General features: G+C 46.9%; 1 protein-coding gene across 1 annotated transcript; it reads left to right on the top strand.

Moving 5' to 3' along the window:
- Positions 1–4,797: 4,797 nt before the first annotated feature.
- enc3 (ectodermal-neural cortex 3) lies at positions 4,798–14,285 on the top strand. The gene is made up of 3 exons (XM_012828355.3): positions 4,798–5,047; positions 6,301–8,098; positions 12,660–14,285. Exon 2 carries the CDS (start codon positions 6,308–6,310, stop codon positions 8,075–8,077), a length of 1,770 nt encoding a protein of 589 aa, XP_012683809.1. The 5' UTR covers positions 4,798–5,047; positions 6,301–6,307; the 3' UTR covers positions 8,078–8,098; positions 12,660–14,285.
- The last annotated feature ends 8,062 nt before the right edge of the window (positions 14,286–22,347 follow it).

The raw sequence follows: 22,347 nt of genomic DNA, 5'->3' as shown, positions 1-22,347 counted from the left end.
TTCTGCTGGAGTGCCATTACAACATTACAACGTATGATTAGAACGTAGTCTTGTTTCCAATGCAACGGGTTCTGAAGTTAAATCAAACATTCCAAAGTTTGAGAGTGAGACGGAGAAAGCGAACGATGGTACGGGTTTTTAATAACTTTGTAACAAATCTATTAATTATTTTTAAGTTAGAATTAGAATTTCGACAGAGATAATGTACCACTACAGACATTTCTGATTTAATTTGATCGAATTTACATGATTGTTAATTTGCTGTTATTATTGATGTCACAGGAATCTCGAGAGAAAATCTCAAAGAAAAAGTCATTCCGAAAAACTAACAAGAGGAAAAGCAGTAACGGCAGGAGTTCTAAGGTGTGCTACATGCTACAGTGTTACAGTAATAAGATTACGCTATCAATCTTGATCAGACCGCAGATATATCGCGTTTCTAGATATGACAAATAGTGTCGTGTTGTCTATTAGAAATCCCGTATTGATATGGTAAGACATTTACCATATTATATATATTTTCTTTCATCTGTACAGCACTCACTTGATCCTGATGATACTATGTATGGTATTCCGGAGTTGCCATATGATGACAGTAAGCTGGACACATTTTTTTTCTGTAGTATAGGCCTAACTAAATCTCCTTGTAAAATCACTATGTGTGGATGAAATTAGGGTTCAATAAACAGACAAAAAACGAACACATATTTTCTTCTTGCAGTCCCTGTCCATGTTGCATTTGACAACGAGGTTAAGGAGCTTCCATTTGATTTATTTATTTATTTATTTGTGTTCAGTGTACATTGATAAACATTTCCTAGAAAAATGTAAATGCATCGGAATTAGCTAGGTTAGCTAGTTTTTATCCATTGTCCCTTGGCAGGGCATGCCAGAGAGATGTGGAAATAAAAGAAATAAAGAATAATACAAAATTATATAATTAAAATAAATAATAATAATAAAAAAAGATAAGCAACAACCTGAGGGTAGGGAATATTTATATTAGGCCTAATTATATGTGACTCATAATATTTTCACATGCAAACATTTGATGTTCATGATTATGATGAGGCCAGCAGTATATAAAATACCAAACCCTTCTGATGTTATCCAGTGCCAGATGTTCCAGGTGTGCCAGAGGCTGTACCTCCTGTTATGTGCCTGGCTGCTGAGCAGGCTGCCTCCTCTGCCCCCCCTAGCCATTGCATTTGGGAAAACTCACAGGATGTGACGTTGCCTTGTGATGCCAAGGTATGCAAAAATGTTGTAAGCTATTGAAATGCATGTTGACCTTTATTGACATGGTGCTGATGATGAGAGTCTCATCTCTTTTTTGGGACGCATCTGGTTGGGAATTGAAGACCATGGAATGCCTCCGAAATGACAAACAATACTTAATATTTACAGGTTGCCCCAGTGAAGGATTTGGGAATGGCAGAAGGAGGAAAGGCCTCATATGATGATCTGATTAAGGCCCTGGAGGCAGAGAGGGCAGAGAAAGTGAAACTTCAAGTGGCCCTGAAGACTGAGGAGTCTAGCATCCTGAAGATGAGGATGAGGTTGAACAAGCTGTCTTCATCCCTGTCAGAAGAGAAGCGCATGCAGATCAAGCTCTCCGGTGAGCTTCAAGCAGCCCTGTATCACCAGCAGAGGGCGGTAGAGGAGCATGACCGTCTGGCTGCAGTTCTGCAGGAAGTCAGAGCTGTCTGTGCAGAGCTTCAGGCCGCTGTTGAGACAGAGATGGCAGAGACAAAGAAACTGTCCAACCAACTACAGGACTCGAACTGTCGGCTCAATGAGAAGACAGCAGAGCTGGAAGAAAACAAGGGTATTCAAGTTGAGCTTCGTGCTTCACTGCAGAAAGAACATGAGAGGCATGAGAAGCTATCCTTGGAGCACCAGGCCCTCCTCTCCGAGCTGCAGGAAGTCACATCTGCCACAAAGGCAGAGACCAATCAGAGCAGCCATGAGAAAAAGAACCAGCTACAGACTTCCACAGCACAGGTCCATCACACAGAGAAGCAGTCCTGCAAAGTTAAAAGCACTTCCCAGGGCCCCACTGACCAAAGCCCGCCATGTGAACATCAGAACCACTTGGCAGAACTCCAGAGCTTAGCCTCTAAGCACGGCGCTCTCGTGTTAGAACACAGGGTGGTCCTGTCGGATTATCAGACCCTGCAGGCCGACCACCGGGCGCTCCAGTCAGCTCAGCGAGAGCTTAGGAGCAACCTGAACAAGAAGCAGGGCTGCATCCTGAGGATGTCCGCAGCCCTGACAGAGCGAGAGTCTGGCAGATACGCTCTGGAGGCAGAGTTCCACACTATTAAAGGTCAGCTTCAGAAAAGCTCCTCGGAGGTTGAGGGCCTCACTGTACAGCTATCAAGCCTGCAGGAGAAGGATAGAGAGGTCTCCTCCACCATGGGTCAGCTGAGAGGCACTGTTGCGGCCTTGACCAAAGGGCTCGACCAGAAGAGGGTTGATAACTTTGAGCTGAGAAAGGAGGTACTGCAGGCCAGAGGTCAGCTGACAATGACTACTGCAGAGCTAAACAAAGAACTTGATCAGCAGAATTTAGATAATGTGTCACTGAGACAAGAGCTGCAGCAAGAAAAAGACAAAGCTGCTCAACAGAGGAGAAATCTAGAGAAGCATGGCAGGGTGATTGTGGAACAGAGGAAAGCAATGAAACAGAGCACGGAATTGGACCAGGGCGTAACTGACCAGTATCTCCTGCTGATTAAAGAACTGAAATCAGACAATGCCAGACTCCAGCAACAGCTTCTGAAGGAAACAGACAGGCGTAGGGCCCATGTGGACAAAACCAAAGACATCTTGGTCAAAAACAAAGAGCAACTGGAGGCTACACGGGCCAAGTACAAGGCGGCTCTCAAGGATGCATCCGTATCACACAGGGAAGTGGAGGAGCTTGAGGCCAAACTCACAACCAGAGAAATGGAAGAGAAAGAGTTTTTCAGTGAAACGACTTCTGCAAATAGTATGAACACACTAGTAACACTGTAATGCCACAAACACATAGCTACTACTACTATAAGGAAGTATTCTAGCCTTGTGTCAATTATAAATAGGCCTACTAGATTGATCATAATTCTTTTTTAACACAAGCCTGTTTTTATTATTATCAATATTAATAAATTATGATTTTTATGGTATTTTATTTATTGTTTCATCACGTTCATGTTTCATGTATCATGTCAACACAAGATGGCGCCATACAATTCATACAGAAAGTTCAGACCCTGTCAAATTTCCACATTTTGTTGTTTCAAACTCATCTCTGGCAGGACCACTCAAGGTACATTCACAGAGTTTTTCCGAAGGCACTCTTGTGTCTTCTTGGCGAAATGTAAACCTTCGCGAAACAGCCTGCAATCATGACAAATTCAGGATTGCTCTCTAGATTGTTCCTGAATCCATCTTTCCCTCCATCCTGACAGTCCCTGTCGCAGAAAAACATCCCCACAGCATTATGATGCCACTACCGTGTTTGACTGTAGGGATGGTATTAATGAGGTGATGCTCAGTGCTAGGCTTCCTCCACACATGCCGTGTTTGAATAACTATGCCAAATAGTTCACTCTGTTTCATCAGACCAGAGACAATCGGACCATTTTGCTTCTCATGCTTTGGAAGTTGTTCTGGTTTTGTTTTGGCAAACTCCTAGTGCGCGTCATCTGCCTTTTAGTGAGGAATGGGTTCCGTCTGGCCGCTTTACCATAAAGGACTGATTAATGGACTGATGGTTGTCCGTCTGTACGGTTCTCCCACCTCCATAAAGGAACTCTGGATCTCATTCACAGTGACCATTAGGTTCTTGGTTACCTGTCTGACCAAGGCCCTTTGTCACTGACCACTCAGTTTGGCTGGGCTGACATATCTAGGAAGACTGTTGGTGGTACCAAACTTCCTCCAATTAAGAATATTGGAGGCTACCGTGCTTTTGGGTCCTTTAAGTGCTGCAGACATTTTCTTGCAGCCTTCCCCCGATCTGTGTCTTGGCACAAGCCTATCTCACAGGTCTTCGGGGAATGGCTTGGTTTTCACTCTGAAATACACCATCAATGGTGAGACCTTATATAGACAGGTACCTAATTATGTACAATAAATTCAAATAGGCACAGGTGGACTCCAATCAAGTTGTAGAAGCATTTCTGGGACCATTGATAGGAGTAGGATGCACCAGAGCCTAATCGCAAGACTCATAACAAAGAGTCTGAATTCTTATGTAAATTAGATATTTCTGTCTTTTATTTTTAATAAATCAACAAATCATTCCTGTTTTTTTTCCGTTGTGGAGTATTGTGTGTAGATTGGGAGAAAAATAAATAAAATCCATTGAATCCTCATCTCTTCCATTTAAATGCTAGTTTAGTATTAGTATCGACAGGATGGAGAGCAGTTCATTTATCCAAGTGTAGTTTGCAGACTGACCTGCCCCGGGTTCCTTTGCACAGTCTACCTGAAAGAACTTGAGTGCAGGCTATCACTTGTTCACTTGCTCAATGTTCACCTAATTCAAATAAGATAGATGTTAAAACTTTGACGATGATCCAGGCAGTCAGAGTAGGGTTTTAGGCCAATGTGCCAGGTGTGGCTTACAATTATCAGTTTGTCCACTATGATTAAGCAATATCTCAGATAACTGGCAAAGCAATTTAAATGTATCAGTGTGTGCAACTTTGGTCGTTTGAATGCCTGTTTTTTTTCCCAACACGATCGGTATGGACAGGGTGCCTTTGATTCTAGCACACTCTTCCTTGATTGGACACACCACGAGTAGGAGGAGCTCATTCAGTTTCTGGCTACTATAGCAATGAGGGAAGATTTGTAAAGTTGGTATACGGGCTGTGCAGTTTAGGAGAACTACGATCAAACTAATTGTATCTGCAATCGAGAAACGCATTAATAGGTCCTAGATGGGTTTTAATTGTGTCTTGGATATTTGTGGTATAGAAAGCGAGAATCTACACCGGAGTTGAGAAATTCAACAAAGCAGCAACGAACCGAGAATACCACGGACCGATCGATAGTAAGTAAACTAAATATTTCTGTAGGTTTCATTATGTTGACATTATGCTGATCATTTGACACATAAAGCATTACATATATACTTGTTATATTATGCTTATATTTACGAATTGTTCATCTTTACGTACGACACACCATGTTAACGTAATGTTCAGAACAGAAAGAATGATCTGGTGTTGCATGCCGAAGTGCTCCCGACAGGGAAACGACGCGTGTTACCAACATGGTCATTTCTTCTACTTCTGTATTCAGAGCTTGGGACTGTTGAGCTTATTTTAGACTGCCTTACTCATTTGCCTCTTAATTATGCATGGATAATTATTCAATTATGTTTGGTTTATGCTTGACGGCAATCTAGAGTTGTAATCAGGAGAGAAACAGAAGAAGACTAGGTATAGGTCGTGAATAACATGAATGCCTTAAATTAAGCCGATAATATCATATTTTTCACTCAAGCTTGTGTGTCAATCATTGTTTTTTACTGACATAATCCCATAGGAACATTTCTCTTTGGATGTGGAGACCTAGATGTGATCTAATTATTGTTTCAATTCTGTATCAATTTCACCACAGGACAAATTTGGTCCGTATCGAAATCTGAGAAGCAGGAGATTTAAGACTAAATCTTATTTTTTTTTTTTTTTAAATCTCATTGTTGTGTAGGAGACATTAAGGAGATAATAACGGGATCTCATTTAACACTTCTTGACCATTCATACATAACAAGAGCACAGAAATGATGAAGCTTGACTGGTGAATTATTAACTCGAATGCTGATAGCAGAAGGAAGTCAGGTGCATCCACCCACCCTGCTGCTGCTTTGTTTGGTTGTATTAGTCATTTCACTAGACGGTTTCCTTTTCAGTGTTGAGCTATGCTGGTTTCAACTGGGTGGAGAGGCACATTCGTCATTTGGACAATATGAACTGAGAATTGAGTGTTACTCTGTTCATTGCAAATATCAACATTTATATCATAGCCTTGCTTTATCTACCAAAACGAGAGAATCAAGAATTAGGCTCAAGGTTTTGATTATTTGGCCCTTGTCATGTGCCCACTCGTCTGGAGCACCAAACAATGTGTGGGGGGATATTATTTGATTTCCTTTCCTTTATTTTATTTTTCTGCTCTCTTTGTCCAGCACCTGGGCCAAGTTAAATGCAATGTGCATGTAATGTTATTGTTATTTCACTTGAAAATGGTGGTTGTCAAAAATGTTGACAATAAAAATGCTCTTGTGTGTTTACTATCAAGGTCAAAGATGTCTGTGAGTAACCATGAGAACCGGAAGTCGAGGTCGAGCTCGGGCTCGATGAATATCCATCTCTACCACAAGACCTCCCATGCTGACAGCCTCCTTACACAGCTCAACCTCCTTCGTAAGCGGCGGGTCTTCACAGACGTCATTCTGCAGGCAGGAAACCGTGCCTTTCCCTGCCATCGGGCCGTGCTGGCGGCATGCAGCCGTTACTTCGAGGCCATGTTCAGCGGCGGTCTGAAAGAGAGCCGGGACGCCGAGGTGAACTTCCATGACTCCCTGCACCCCGAGGTGCTGGAGCTCCTGCTGGACTACGCCTACTCCGCCCGGGTCCTTATCAACGAGGAGAACGCTGAATCGCTGCTCGAGGCGAGCGACATGTTACAGTTCCATGACATCCGAGACGCGTCCGCCGAGTTCCTGGAGAAGAACCTCCACCCCTCCAACTGCCTGGGGATGATGTTGCTCTCAGATGCCCACCAGTGTCAGAGACTCTACGAGCTCTCCTGGAGGATGTGCCTCGCCAACTTCGCCACTCTCTACAGGACAGAAGACTTCCTGAACCTACCCAAAGACAAGATCCAGGAGCTGATATTCAGTGAGGAGCTGGAGGTGGAGGATGAGAGTTTGGTGTATGAGGCTGTCATTGACTGGGTGAAAGCTGACATAGAGAGGAGGCATAGTGACCTGCCAGAGCTGTTACGCTGTGTGAGGCTGGCCTTGCTCCCAGAAACCTACCTGCTGAAAAATGTTGCGTCAGAGGAGCTGGTCATGGGACACAAGGTGGGCAGGGAGATCGTAGAAGATGCTGTTCGCTGCAAGATGAAGATCCTCCAGAACGACGGGGTGGTCACCGGTTTTTGTGCCCGACCACGGAAGGTGAGCCAGGCACTGCTCCTCTTGGGAGGCCAGACATTCATGTGCGACAAGATCTACATGATCGACAACAAGACCAAGGAAATCACCCCCAAAACAGACATCCCAAGCCCTCGGAAGGAGTGCAGCGCATGTGCCATTGGCTGCAAGGTGTATGTGACAGGTGGGAGGGGGTCTGAAAATGGAGCGTCAAAGGATGTGTGGGTCTATGACACGCTCCATGATGAGTGGTCCAAAGCTGCTCCCATGATGGTTGCCAGGTTTGGACACGGCTCAGCAGAACTCAACCACAATTTGTATGTAGTTGGGGGACACACGTCTTTAGCTGGGTCCTTTCCAGCATCCCCATCAGTGTCCCTGAAACAAGTGGAGCAGTACGACCCACAGGCTAACAAATGGACGCTGGTGGCTCCTCTTCGTGAGGGGGTTAGTAACGCGGCTGTGGTCGGTGCCAAGAACAAACTCTTTGCCTTTGGGGGCACCAGTGTCAACAGAGAGAAATATCCCAAGGTGCAGTGCTTTGACCCCTGCGAGAACCGCTGGACTGTGCCGGCGATGTGCCCGCAGCTGTGGCGTTACACGGCTGCTGCTGTGGTTGGCAACCATGTGGTGGTGATCGGTGGAGATACCGAGTTCTCTGCCAGCTCAGCCTACCGTTTCAACAGTGAGACTTACCAGTGGTCCAAGTTTGGGGACGTGACTGCAAAGAGGATCAGCTGTCATGCCGTGGCCTCAGGAAATCGGCTCTATGTGGTCGGAGGATACTTTGGGGCACAGAGGTGTAAGACCCTGGACTGTTACGACCCTTCCACGGACACATGGGACAGCATCACCAGTGTGCCATACTCCCTCATACCCACAGCCTTCGTCAGCACCTGGAAGTACCTCTCAGCATAACGCAGAGGATCCTTGTAACTGGTGAGTTCAATAATTAGGCTGTTAAAGCATCCAATATGCTTTAACACACATTGGTAAATGCAGTTTTTCATTAAATCGGTATGGAGCACATCAAAAACCTGATGTGCAGGGACTGTCTGAATGTATGTGAGAGTACAGTGATGAAAGTGTAGCATCTATGGAAATAAGCAGTGCTTGTTAAAACAGATGAAAGACTTTCTGCTCTCCGCACCGTGTTATTTAATCTGAATGTTTCAGCCTTACCATGGGGATCTAAGGCCCAAACAAAACCCAAACGTTTGGGGAAGGCACTACGTTTTATTAGACAGCAAGGTCTGTGTTTGCCTCGTAAATTGTTGAAAAATGTTCTAATGAGGCCTGTTGGGTGTCAAATGAGGTGCTAAAGGAATGCTGAGACCCTAATTACAAAGCAGACGTGGAAGCCACAGGCCTCGAAACCCTTGCAGGAAAAAAATCAGGTTTGTGCTTGTTTTGCTGTCCCTGGTAACAAGTGCACCCGGAGAACCTGAGTGAGAACCGTTTCGACAAAAAAAAAAAGAAACAGTCGATTTTCTCAGGAGCTGCCATGTGGCAATTTTCCGAGTGCTGCCATGTTTATGTAGGAGGGGGTAGCTTCCTCCTCCTCCTGTGGCCCATTGTTTCAAGGCTGGGTTGTTAAGGAGCTGATGGCGCTCATTGTCTTCTGACACACCAATGACAAAGCTGCCTTCGATGCTCTTTATGACTAATTTGCATTTGAAAGTGTCCGCCAAGAAGAATGATTAAAGAGCAACATCGCATATCTGCCAAGTTCCCTGGTCAATCATTAGCCCACAAAATGGCTGGATAATCTGAAAATCATTAACCTAGACTTCCTGAAACCATATTTGTTTCATTGTACTAATTAACCCTGCACTTTGGCTTGGATATATGATAGCAATATCAAGTCATGGAGCCATGAGAGGTTTTATTTCAGGCCGTTACAGCAGCCCAGTTAAAGAGCGGCTTACAGGAAGTATAGCATGGCTGCTGTTTGCTCTTACTCAACAGTAAACAGCTGGCCAGGGTGGAGACGCATGTCTGGGCGAGAAAGGTAACACGGCTCTGAAGTTCAGACACTTCACAGGGCCGCCGCCAACTCCCCACGCGCTCTCATTTCTGTTTGCTTTTAAAGTTCTCAAAGGATCACTTGCTTGACAGTGTTTTTTAATCATCCTTAGACATGTCAAGATGCCTGAGAAGGGGGGACAGAGTGAACAAGCGGGAGAGAAGTAGAGAGAGAAGGAGAGAGAGAAGGAGGTAGAGCAAGAGAGACAGAAACTATATTTTGCACAGTTTGGCAGCCAAGAGCGTGAAACTAAAAATACCCGACTGAGATGTCGGCTCTCTGCAGAGGTCATAGAAACAAATAAAGAAAGTCCACATTTCTCTCTCTCTCTCTGCTCCTCGTGTTTACGAAGAGTCGGATGACACCGTGCTGGAATACTTGACATGGCAATAAAATGTTTTTTTGTTTTGGGCCCCCACTAGGTATGCATTTCCTCCTGTAAATTAATCATCCGCATTTAATTGGTGGTTTTGAGGAATGAGGGTGTGTCATACCAATATAGTCCCTTATAGCATCTGACTAAGAGGAGCCACATATTTGATGTCAACATTAATCAAACTGCTGATGCAGATGAGCCTCTGCACTTTTAGCCACGTCCCGAAGATACCACTTGGGCATAGGGTGGGACATACGGAATGCCGTATTAACCGTAGCGTACACTCTCACAAGAAATGGTTCTTTATAGGTTCTTTTAAAAGGCATAAAAGTTCTCCATATAATTTTTTTTCCCATACAAAGAATGCTAAACTGCAGATGAAAAAACGCCTTTGCTTCCTGCCAGACAGCTTTTTAAACAAGAGAAGTGAAGCCGTGCATTACAAGCAGGCCGCTCTCTTGTGCTGTGACATGGCGCACCTGGACAGGGTCAGAGGTCGCGAGCCATGCGTCGGCTTGTTTTCCCTGACAGCTGTCATTGGCCAAGAGGAGGAAAGGGGTTGGCGCGATCGACGGACGGACAGGGGGGAGAGATGCACTTATTCAATACTAATGTTTTATTAATGCCTTTTAAAGGCCAACCGAACTGCCCACTGAAAGAGGCATTCTTGGGACATCTGTGTGCAGTCCCCTGCCTTTAGAAAACACGCACACACAGACACGCACGCACAGACACGCACACACAGAGGGAGCACGTGCGGCCACCCCTCAGCTCCCCTCCCCCCCTCCAAATCTCCAGAGAATTCGTTCCGTTGCGGTACCCTGCACAATTGGATTTGCATAAACCTAATAGCGTTTTTATTGCTCTTTTCTGCAGGGTGTAAAAGCGATGAAACCGACTGAAAAGAGAGGAAAATAAGATGCCTGGAGTGACTTAATTATGGCTAAGCCACAATTTAATTAGTAGTTATTAATATATCATCTGTCAAAGGGACCTTCTCAACACCTCAGATTACACAACAATACAATTAGCCAAATTGGCAAGTTATCGCCTCAAGGATGAAATTCTTTGTTTTTTCCCCTTGGCTACATCTAGTGGTAGATGCATATCAGTCTTTACTCTGTATTCATGTTTTTCATGTTTTGTTTGTTGTGCAATTGTCATGTCAAAACAAGATAAGTGAAATGCCTTTAAATGATTGATCCATTTGCCATTAGAGTAAACTTCTCATTAGTAAACCTTGTTGCACGTGCGTGTATATCAGTTGTGAGAAATTAAAGTGAGGCCGACCCCCCCGGTCCCTTGTCCCATTGGCATCTCGAGGCCCCAAATGCCGGTGCAGAATGTTCCTCGTCTCTTGCGCAAAATGAGCTGTCTGATCACCAGAATTTACAGACCCGCTGGCAATCTGACACCACTGACCTCTCCCAAGGCCGAGCCATTACCTGACAAAAGGAAGTCCTGTTTTCTTTCGAATTCAAGATAAGGCGTCCGTTCAAAGGGTACAGGCAGTGGCTTTCACAGTCAGTCAAATCAAGGCGAGGGCAGGAAAACAAAAAAAAAAAGACTCTTTAGGTCAGAAGAGTTTAAAGAAGGCAGACACAAAGAGCATTAGGAATCCAGCGCGGGGCTAGATAGTGAGACCATTGTGCTTCTTAAGCTTCTGTTGTCTCATTCGGGGGGTTTCGAGAGGGGGAAGCTTGTGGTGAGCCATGTCCCCAGTCGTTTTGTGTACTCTGCTCGACTAACCCGAGGAACTGGTTTGATATGAAAACTGGGTAGAAGGTCAACCTTTGCCCGTGCTGCAGTGGTGTGTCCCTTCCAGAGAGAGAGAGAGGGAGAGAGACAGAGACAGAGAGAGAGAGACAGAGAGAGACAGAGAGAGTCAGGGAGCAGGAGACAGACAGAGAGAGACAGAGAGAGAGAGACAGAGAGAGAGAGACAGAGACAGAGAGAGAGACAGAGAGAGAGAGAGACAGAGAGAGTCAGGGAGCGGGAGACATGGAGAGAGACAGAGAGAGTCAGGGAGCAGGAGACAGAGAGAGTCAGGGAGCGAGAGAGAGAGAGAGAGAGAGAGAGAGAGAGAGAGAGAGAGAGACAGACAGAGAGAGTCAGGGAGCGGGAGACATGGAGAGAATGAGGGGAAGGAAGGAAGGCCCCGGAGTGACTGCAAGTCAAGTCACTTAAAAAGTCCCAGTTGGAGCCGGGTTGTGCAATGGCTCATGGAGGTGGCACGGAAATAAACTCGTTGTGGTTTTTGCGCCTTGGTCATCACATGACCCAAGCCGCAGCAGGGTGCTGAGTGGGACTCGTTACCTCAGAATAACACGGCCCAATTCGAAAACAAGCAGGAGCATCCACTTCAATGCAGCCTTTCAGAACGGCCCCAACTAATTTTAAAAGCTGCTGCTCCGGTGAAACGGTGATCTGCAGGACAGTAGTATTTTTAATCACCTCCAACATAACGAGGCAAAACACAGGCGGGGGTGGGAGAGTAAACAGCACCCGGACCTGTAGACTGTTCCAGAAGTGTGTGCGGCCACCGTCGAGTGGAAACGTTAGCACTCTGGCACGTGGAGCGTACGCAGCAGCGCCTGACTGGGCCGGGTTATCATTCTCTCTCCGCATGTCCTGCAACCTGCGTATTACCACGGGCAAGATGCGCAGCTGTCTAAATATGGACTAGAGGCAGAAGACCAAAACCAAAAAAAAAAAGCCTCAGCTCAAAACCATCTTCCAGATTTGTCCTAGAACTCTGCAATACTACTTTTTACTTGCAAAGCACTTTTTAATGGCATAATACAACCATGTAACTTCCAAAGTTATTTCATTTTTACTAATCTGTAGTGGTGTTTTAACAGTGCTATGAGGTTCTATACTATGAATGAACAGTGTATTATTCTGAATGAATAAATGTGGAATGACATTTTTAGACATAAAGTTCTGGATATTTTTTCCTCTGGCTAAATACGGACGTGGGTCATGTGGCCAGTTTTCACAAAAATGTGAGGATTTCTTAGTCCTTGAACCCTAGAGTTCGTGGAATGCCTTTCTAACTCCTCTGTCCCCTCTCTCTCTCTCTCCCTGTCTCCCTCCAGATCGTCGGTCATGGTTGGAATGCCGGTGTGTGTCTCCCCTCGCCGACTGGAATGTTGAGGGGATTGCAGAGGGTGGTGTAAGGGGGGGTAAAAAAAATCCTCCTCGGCAGTCGGAATCACGTGGGCTTTACACCAGATCAGTGGAGTGATGAACCGAGACTAATGACAGAGCCATGGCAAGCGGAAAGCCCCCAAAGACGCCTCCTTAAGAAGTTTCCCACTGACGGCTCCCCCTGTCTCTGAGTGGAACACTGCCTTGGGCACCTAACTGTGACTGTGGACACGGCAGAGAGTGGGCATGGCCACGTGCCCCACTCCTCCCCTAGCCAAATGTGGTGGCACCTGTGCTGGTATGAAAGCAGACTGGTTCGACCAGACCAGCGGAGTGTGCAGGGAACGACCGCTGACTCCTAAGACGGACATGCTTCTCTTAAGACTCTTTATTTTAATCCTATCATAATAAAACCTTCATTTGGAGGGTGTTTGGATTCTGTGCATGGATAAGTCTGTGGGATTTTAAGGCTTGTGGTTGAAATGCCTTAAATATCAGAATTCAGTAATCCCCTCCCTGAGGAGAAAATGCTATGTGCAGAATGTGGCCAAGGCTTTTAATGGCTTAAAAATTCTTAAAAGTCTTTTAAAAAGTTTTATGTCTGACTGTTTGGGGTCTCAGGATTCCAATTTTGTTCATTTGTTCTGTGTAAATGTGTGTATGTGTATGTACATCTGTGTATATAAGTAGGCCTTTGTAGATATTTTTTTTCCATGTTAATGAAAAGGCTTGTATAGATTGTTAATGTGTTGCCTAACTGGTTGCTGTGAATGTATTCTTACCAAGGACATAAGGACCCATCTGTCACCTTTCCACTATACTTTTACACTAAGCCAACTCAGAACTATGAGGACCTTTGACAAGCACCAGTGCTGTGCTGTGCTGTGCTGTGCTGTGGGTAGCCACAAGTCAGTTACACCTCACAGCTTTTCTGTGATTTTAACTTTATTTAGGCAACATTATATGAAGAGTGGATATCGTTACCCTTTTTTCCACTGTTACCTGCATGATTGAGATGTGTTTACATAAATCCATGACTATGGTTGGGAAACAGTGACTTATCAAGGTATGGGCCTGTTCATTCCACGTGTTCCTGAGAACATGCATGGGAACATGACCCCTGGGCACACACCAGTACAGTACAGTACGGTCTGGCTCCGCCACAGAGTGTCAGTGGAAGAGGGACTGATATAGAAGGGGGTCCTTAGGTAACCCACCTAAATGCCAAAACCATCATGTCTGTTAGGTGAAACTGGATATAGTTCAAATATGCTCAAGTGTTTCCTTCAGTCTAGCATCTCTTTCACAGATGCACCTCCTGTTTCCTGTAAATCTTTTCTGTATGTGATACAGCTTTTAGCACCTTATTTTGAGTTGTAAACTGAACATGTCTTAAATTATCACTGTTGTGTCTTTTGTTCTCTCTGAGCCATGTGATGAACAGTCTGTTAACTCCTTTATTTTCTACTTACTTTAATGTAGCTCAACTGGAATTAGAAAATACATTTGCTTTATATTTGAAATGTTTCTCCACTTTATTTTCTCACATAATTCAATAAAACATCTGAAAAAGCTGTATTGTCATGTAGCGTCTGTTTGGTATTTGTGCACTGCGGTCTTGATATAAAAAGATGTGCTTACATCATTTTTTTTATTAGACTTCAAAGTCGCTCCATAAACCACTGTTATAAACAATGTGGTGATGGACCAGCTTTGAAGCTCATCGAGGTCTAGTCCTGTTGCAAATTAAAGTTGTGGTTGTTTTGATTAACATTAGGTAGGCAATTTAGGTGGCAAAAATGAGTCAACTTGTTTTCACCCACTTCAGTGTAAATGGGTAGATTTCGATTTGTTATTGTTGCATTGCTTTGAAAATGGCTGTTCAGACCTTCTTAAATGGCGTAACCATACCCATACTGCCTCTGACGCCAAACCATGTGGCTCTCTTGTGGTTACTCTGGTAAAATCGGTCTGTTTGTGCAATTATACCGGGTACAAAACCAAACATCTACACTGCTTCAGGTCTGCCCATAGACCTATTTTGTGGCCCTTGTGTATATCCTGCGAATACATTATTTTACCTCCTGGGTGGAGACAATGAAGTGTAATCAGGGGTTTGTGAGGAAGAATAGGCACACCTGTGCCCTGGTCGGCTGTGCAGGACTAGGGCACTGTCCCCATACCTTTCATGCCTGAGCAGGGTTTGTTCATGCGAGCTCTTGTGGATGGCACTAACCACAAAGAGAGGAGGAGAGCCGCTCCACGTATGAGCGGCACATTCCACAGGGCAGGCCTGGTGAGAGAGAGAGAGAGAGAGGGAGAGAGAGAGAGAGGGAGAGAGAGAGAGATTAAGAGGGTGAAAGAGAGAGAGAGATTGAGAGAGAGAGAGAGAGAGAGATTGAGAGGGAAAGAGAGAGAGAGATTGAGAGAGAGAGAGAGAGAGGGAGGGAGAGATTGAGAGGGAGAAGAGCATACCTCAGGGTGCCTGTGGTTTGAGGAAAGGTTGCTGGGTGTGTCTGAAGGCGAGCTCAGTCGAAGGGGCTCATTTGCAGTAAATGGTGACCTGGTTCAACATCTGCAGCTGGAATGTTGTCGTCTGAACAGGCACAGGCAGAACGCGTGGCTGCTGCGTTTGAGCCATTAATTCGTACAACGGAGGGAAAAACAGTGCCGGTCAGGACAGTGTGACCTTTTGTGAATCGATTCTACTTTGGCTGTACTCTGCTGTCTGGCACTGAATCACATCCTGCCCTCAATCAAATTAAGTAGCTTTACAAACAAATAAAAAAAAAGCCCTGCATGCTGCCTTCCCCAAAGAAGTGTCTCATCGTGACAAGTCCCATCCTCCCTCATCCTCCTTTTGAGCACCTTTAGGCCAGAGAGACCCACAGCCCCAGCTCAGACAGGCCAATTTTGGTGAGCCTCACTGTACGCCCCCTCTGCTGGGAGAGAGTGAGGGGCGGCGTGTGGGCCAGCGGTCCAGGGCTGATGGATGTGCCTGGAGCAAAAGGGCATGCAGAGGCCAAGACTGGAGGCAGATGGGTCTTCCTGGGCTTCCTAAAACAGCTGGGGCCACTCCGCGGGGACAGACGGAAGGTTAACAAGCAAAGCTTGAGTTAAGTGGAAAAGGACATTTCTTGGTTTTTGGTCGCCTCCCATCTGATTTACTCCTGCAGTGCTTCAAAAGCCCCCGCAACTGAATTATTCTTTTGTAGCCGTAAAGACAAATTATGATTGTTCCATGATCGTTACAACCAAAAAAAAAAAAAAGCCCTGCCAGAAATTTGGACGGCAATCTTTGTTTTTCCACATTTTTACACGATTACACAACCGCTTTCATCCTTTAACAAGCCCCGTGTCTGAAAATGCTCCAACTAAATGTGACATCATTATAAACCGGGATCCAGCCATGCATGCCCACACTGCAGGGAATGTTGGTGGCAACACGAGGGGGAAAAAATCCCTTTAATTTATGGATCTCCAAACACAATGCAAACATGCATAAGAAGATAAAACATCTTTCCCGTCTGAAAGGACCCTGGCAGGGGGAAGCATGGCGTAGAGGGGTGGGGGTGGGGGTGGGGGTGGGGGTGGGGGTGGGGATGGAGGAGGGGTGAGGGTGTGCAGCTTGTCAATGGCTCCATTGTCATGCAAAGAGCGAAACGGAAAATTTCAAACAGGATTCCTCAGGGCCGACACAATCAAAACTGGCGTGCATAAATAGACATTTGAAACTTGGCCGCAGACAAAAGGCACACAAACGGGCCGCCGAAGGGGGGGGGGGGGGGAGGGAGGAGAGGAGAGAGGGAGAGAGTGAGAGAGGAGAGGTGAAGGATGCTACGCCGCGCCAATCTGTGCTTGCAGGGCTGTGCAGGGACTGTGTGTCTGTGAGGCTGGGTGGCGCTGGCCGTGACCCCGAGCAGAATGGGAGCAGCAGGCCGGAACGGACAGGGGGGCAGCAGTGGGATGGGGGGGGGGGGGGGATTGCAGGGGTAAGTTCTGCCACTTCACCCAAACAGTGGCGTGTGTCTGCCAGGCCAGAGACATACAGCTGGGCCGGCTCACGCGAATGCAAAAAAAGACGCCAAATTAGTGGAAAATTAACTTTGATTCCCCCTGGGACCGGCTCCCGGAGGAGGAGGAGGGGGCCCAACGGCTGCACACCCCACCAACACGTACCCCAAGGGAGAGGAGTGGAGGGGCCTGGGGACGTAAAACAAATTGTCCATCATACAAGAACAGGGCTCTTTTAGTGGGACAGACAAGAGACCACTTTGTGGCTCGTCAGCAGACGCCGTTGAAATGATGTTATTGGCATCTGAATATATGTACAGGGGTACTATAATAATAGTAAAATAATAGTAAAATAATAACTATAGCACTGACTTTAAAACACTGGACTCAATATACATATCCACATCCATAAAAAACACATAACATATATAAACATTTAGACACCGAGAGGATATGTTCTTTTATCCAATCCCAGTTAGACACACTCCTTAGGTGCACGAGTGACTTAAAGAAGCAAAGCAAAGTGCGGTGCTGACTGCTGGTGGTGGAGGTTTAGAGGCGAGCTTGTTAGAGGTCATTAGGTGGATTCCAAGGTGCGTCTGCGGTGTCTCTTGTCTGACTGGAGTCACGGTCCCAGAGGATCATGGGGGAAGGTCGAGCGAGGATCCAGAGCACTACAGACGAGGGCCCCATCCACATCCCAGCAGGCCGCTCGCCCTCCCTCAGAGCCCTCGCCCTCCCTCCGAGCCCTCGCCCTCCCTCAGAGCCCTCGCCCTGCCTCAGAGCCCTCGCCCTCCCTCAGAGCCCTCGCCCTGCCTCAGAGCCCTCGCCCTCCCTCAGAGCCCTCGCCCTGCCTCAGAGCCCTCGCCCTGCAAAGAGCCCTCGCCCTCCCTCAGAGCCCTCGCCCTGCCTCAGAGCCCTCGCCCTCCCTCAGAGCCCTCGCCCTGCCTCAGAGCCCTCGCCCTCCCTCAGAGCCCTCGCCCTCCCTCAGAGCCCTCGCCCTGCAAAGAGCCCTCGCCCTCCCTCAGAGCCCTCGCCCTGCAAAGAGCCCTCGCCCTCCCTCAGAGCCCTCGCCCTGCAAAGAGCCCTCGCCCTCCCTCCGAGCCCTCGCCCTGCAAAGAGCCTGAGCAGAGGCCATGACTGCAGCCCCACACATCAGAGAGTCAACATCCTCTCAGACTTAGCCTTGATGCAGAAATGTCTGCCCTGGAGGTAGGGGAGACTGAGAGAGAGAGGGAGAGAGAGAGAGAGAGAGAGAGGGAGGGAGAGCACAGGGAGGGAAGTGGGAGGAAAGTGATTGTCACCCTGAGAACAAAGAGCTGCCGTGTGGTTTGCGACAGCTCACAGTGTTATTGGATTTAGGAGCTGTGAGATGAGGATGAGCCCCCACAAACGAGCACAGCGGCCGCGTAGGCCACCAGCCAGTCCTTGGTCGTTGCTAGTTATCTCCACTTCACAGCTGGAAGACTATAAAAAGACCAGCCAAACTCTCATTTTGTTCATTATTCTGTTTTTGCCAGAGTCATTTCTCAGCATAAAGTACATCGTCATATTAAATAAGCCGTCACACAAGGCTGGCCTATCTCCCCCAACAGCAAAGGCACACAGAAGGACAGGCAGTCAGTCAGCTTGGGCATGTGAGAGCTGGGCATTCCTCTCTCCCCATGTTTTGATTAAACATCCCGTCTTTGGCAGAGGCCAGCAGAGGCTGCTATTTTTAATGGTGTGTGTGTGTATGTGTGTGTGTGTGTGTGTGTGTGTGTGTGTGTGTGCGTGTTTGTGTGTGTGTGTGTGTGTGTGTGTGTATGTGTGTGTGTATGTGTGTGTGTGTGTGTGTGTGTAGGTGTGTGTGTGTGTGTGTGTGCGTGTGTATAGGTGTGTGTGTGTGTGTGTGTGTGCGTGTGTGTAGGTGTGTGTGCGTGTGTGTAGGTGTGTGTGTTTGTGTGTGTGCGTGTGTGTAGGTGTGTTTGTGTGTGTGTGTGTGTGCGCATGCAAACTGGCTCTGTGTCTTTGAAGGTGACTGCGGGCATTCCGACCAGGATGGCACTCTCGGTTGCCACAACCCTCGGGAGCGCAATCTGTGTTTACACAATGCAGTAATTACGGTAAACAGAGGGGGACGACGACAGAGCGAGGGGCTCCCTGGCACCGCAACACTGACGGAGTTCACCAGCGGTGGAGTTGACAGTAACCTTATTGTGTGGCGCCGCCGCGACATTTGATGTTTCTCCTGGCTGCCAGTCCGCTCAGGTCAATGCTCCACAGCGAGCTCAAAGGCCACGACAACACCATAAAGCAACTGGGCACAGAGAGCTCCCCTGGCTCGTCCACTGTCCTCTGCCCACACACACACACACACTACATGAATGCATGAGGCATGAGATATGCAGACTCGCAGAGGACCAGAATGACACAGTCAATGAAATGCTGGTGTGGATCCCACATCACTTATTCACAGACATTCTGAGAAGGCTTTGCGTGGATGTTTTTTTTCTACCACCCAGCGAAGCATTCAGCAGTTATGTGCTCTGTGAGGCAGTGGGTTTAATTGGAATCCACAGCAACCCCCCCCCCCCCATCCCTCTCCCCCCCCCCAAAAAAATGCTGCACTGTAGGGGAGATGGAGGAGGGGAGGGAGGCGCTTTGAAGGCTTCCGCCTCAGGATACAGTAGACAAAGGCCTGTATCTTCAAGCCAAGCCACTGTTGATTGGGCCGCCGGATGTTTCAAAGGGAGCCGCCGCTCACTTGTTTGCTCGCTGGCAGAGATGAGCAGGGAGGAGCGGCAGCTGTGCACCACAACCCAGGCTTGTTAAGAGGAGTCTGTGCACCCGTAATTACCCCTCCAAAAAGAAAACCTGCCCCCCTCATCCCTCTCTCCCTTCCTCCTCCTCCTCTCCCCACGCTTCACATGCTAACTGACATCAGGATGAATAATACAACACAACGGCCACACGGCTTCTGCACAAATGTGTGTGCATCTGTCCCTCTCTGGGGTATAAGTGTGTCATCCTCATTCTCTCTCTCTCTCTCTCTCTCTCTCTCTCTCTCTCTCTCTCCTGTCATCCTCTCTCTCTCAGCATTGGGCTTTGCAGGCTTAATGAAGCAGAGCCGTTAACAGTGGATGCTCAGCCCTTTGTTAACGCTCCTACTGCTCATCCTGTCACAGGCATGCACACATAACTCAGGCCCGGTCCACGGGGTACAGTACAGTTCAGACAGTTCTGCCCTCCACCATGGGAATGAGAGGACAATTGGCAGTAAAAGAGGGGGGTTTATAAAATATGTCTACTGTCAGAGGAACAATAGCGTGTGCACCTGCTGCAACATGCCCCATTTACTGTCCATTGTAAGGTTTGAATTGATGGAAGCTATTATTTTCAATTGCTGTAGTAATATTTTCGGTTAATTTTGAGTTATAATGTTAACATTAACATTAACATGAACATTACCATTATAACATAACAGACACACTATACAGACAATGGATGGATATAAAGCTATGTATCATGACATCATTATTTGAATGTTTTTCTGTGTATTATGAGAATTGATTATCGGACATTTCTGGCAAATAGCAAGTCATTCAAATAGTTGCTAGTAATGAACAGGAAATTACACCAAATTTGAGGTTTCTCAGCATAATGCAAAAACTGCTAAGATCTCGTGCTTGAGAGAGAGAGAGAGAGAGAGACAAAAGGGTTCCAGCCAGTGGGCATAAAGGCAGATCCGAGAGGAGGAGAGGAGAGGAGAGGAGAGGAGAGGGGAGGGGAGGGGAGGAGAGGAAAGGAGAGGAGATGAGAGGGGTGCAGAGGAAAGGAGAGGAGAGGTGGGGGCTCATTCTTCCTGGTTGCATAAACCGGCGTGACAGTCCTCTGCTCTGAAGGGGATTGTGCCAACGTTATCAAAGACATGCGGCCGAAATGGCGGATAAACAGGCCCAGATAAGGGCTGGGTCTCTGGGACTCCACTCCACTCCAACTCCACTGTTTATAGAGCAGCCAGCTGGCCCAGTGCCATTGAACTGGGACTGTTTCTCCCAGTACATATCTGGCACGGGGGCCGGGGCGGCAGGAGCCGTGCTTTTATCTGAGGCAGCCATGTGATAATGCATTCACCCCATCTCATAACCCAACCCCCCGCCCCCCCCCCAAACACACACACCCCTGCACCCCATCCCCTGAGATGCACCCCTCAGTTCTCCACTCACCCCTGTCCAAAACTGTCTCTTGGTCTCAGACACACAGACACAGATACAGAAAGAGCCACACCACTCTTTCACCTTTGCTTTTCGTGTCCCCCCATAAAACACACAAACACACACACACACACACACACACAGAGAGAGAGAGAGAGAGAGAGAGAGAGTGAGAGAGAGAGTGAGAGAGAGAGAGAGAGAGAGAGAGAGAGAGACACAAGCCAGACACCTCATTCTCTATCCACAAAAAAAAAAAACACTCGAGACATCCTTCTCTCACACACTTACAATGTCAGGTCCGGTGGCCTTTATGTCCTCTGACTGCTATTACAGTTGGGAAAGATGTCTCTCTCCAGATCCTAAATCACCAGATCCCTCCCTCCCTCCTCTCCCCCATATGCTCCGACCCCCTGTGGTCCCAGCCCTCCCTGAGACGGGAGCCTGATGTTACTCAGTTACTCATGCCCCAGTTTGTCCATTTGGTCTTCAGTCCCGCAACCTGCTTCACTTCAGTAGGAGCGAGGGGCCATGGCTCACTATGCCCACTCTGACACATGTGACTCTTTATTCTTGATGTGTAACATTACTGATCAAGCCTTCCGCATAAGCCCTGAAGGTAGCTTGTTGCAGAATGGGATGGTGCTTTGAGAAAAGATGTAAGGGAAAAAAAAAACATAAAAACTCGACCATATAAGAAGAGTACAATGTGAATAAAAGAGCGTGTAAACTTGTTTTTAACCTAAGGAGACTTTATAACAACTACCAGATGGAGTGAAAACCCAGTCTTCAGAAGATGGTTGGAGACATTGGTCTCGAATGGAGGACATAAATCATACCATTATTTAAAGACATAAATAATTTCGGCAAATAACTTTTTTTAAGACCAAGATCTGTCGGGCTGATCTGGTGCACTAACATAACCCACATGATCGTGTATTTAGTGCCAGCAACCATCACAGGCCAAGATGCAATTTAATCCTCTCTACCTCCATTAGACAGATTTCCTTCCAAGCTGACAAAGCTAGGCAAAGCTCCTGTGTGTTTGGAAAGCTGATGGGACAAAATGAGCAGACAAACACTCCAATCCATCTGGAAAGAACACAGTCATATATTAGCCCAGTCACACCTTGGAGTTTAAAGGAGCGAGTTTTCCAGTCAGTCTGCCAACAAGGCAACTGTTGACTTTGGCAACCCTGGGGTTTTAGGCTCAAAGCATCTTTGAGAGATGGAAGAAAAAAAAAAAAAAAGTGGAAAAGAGGGAATTGGAGCACAGTTTTCTAATAATCACAGGGACCTTTCCCCCACTTAAAAAGCGCTCCGGCGCTCACAGAGCTGGGAGGCGTACACGTGTTGCAATGTAAAACAAGACACCTTAGTGGCGCCGTCAAAAATAAAAACGATTTAAATACAGGGAAGCGGCACCATG

The sequence above is a fragment of the Clupea harengus genome, chromosome 10, assembly GCF_900700415.2.
Source record: "Clupea harengus chromosome 10, Ch_v2.0.2, whole genome shotgun sequence".
NCBI classification, from domain to species: Eukaryota; Metazoa; Chordata; class Actinopteri; order Clupeiformes; family Clupeidae; genus Clupea; species Clupea harengus.
The sequence above is the reverse complement of the archived record's forward strand: the minus strand, read 5'-3'. Positions and strand labels throughout refer to the sequence as shown.

Excerpts from the sequence above, each read along its gene's own strand:
- enc3 (XM_012828355.3), top strand. The coding sequence starts at position 6,308 with ATGTCTGTGAGTAACCATGAGAACCGGAAGTCGAGGTCGAGCTCGGGC.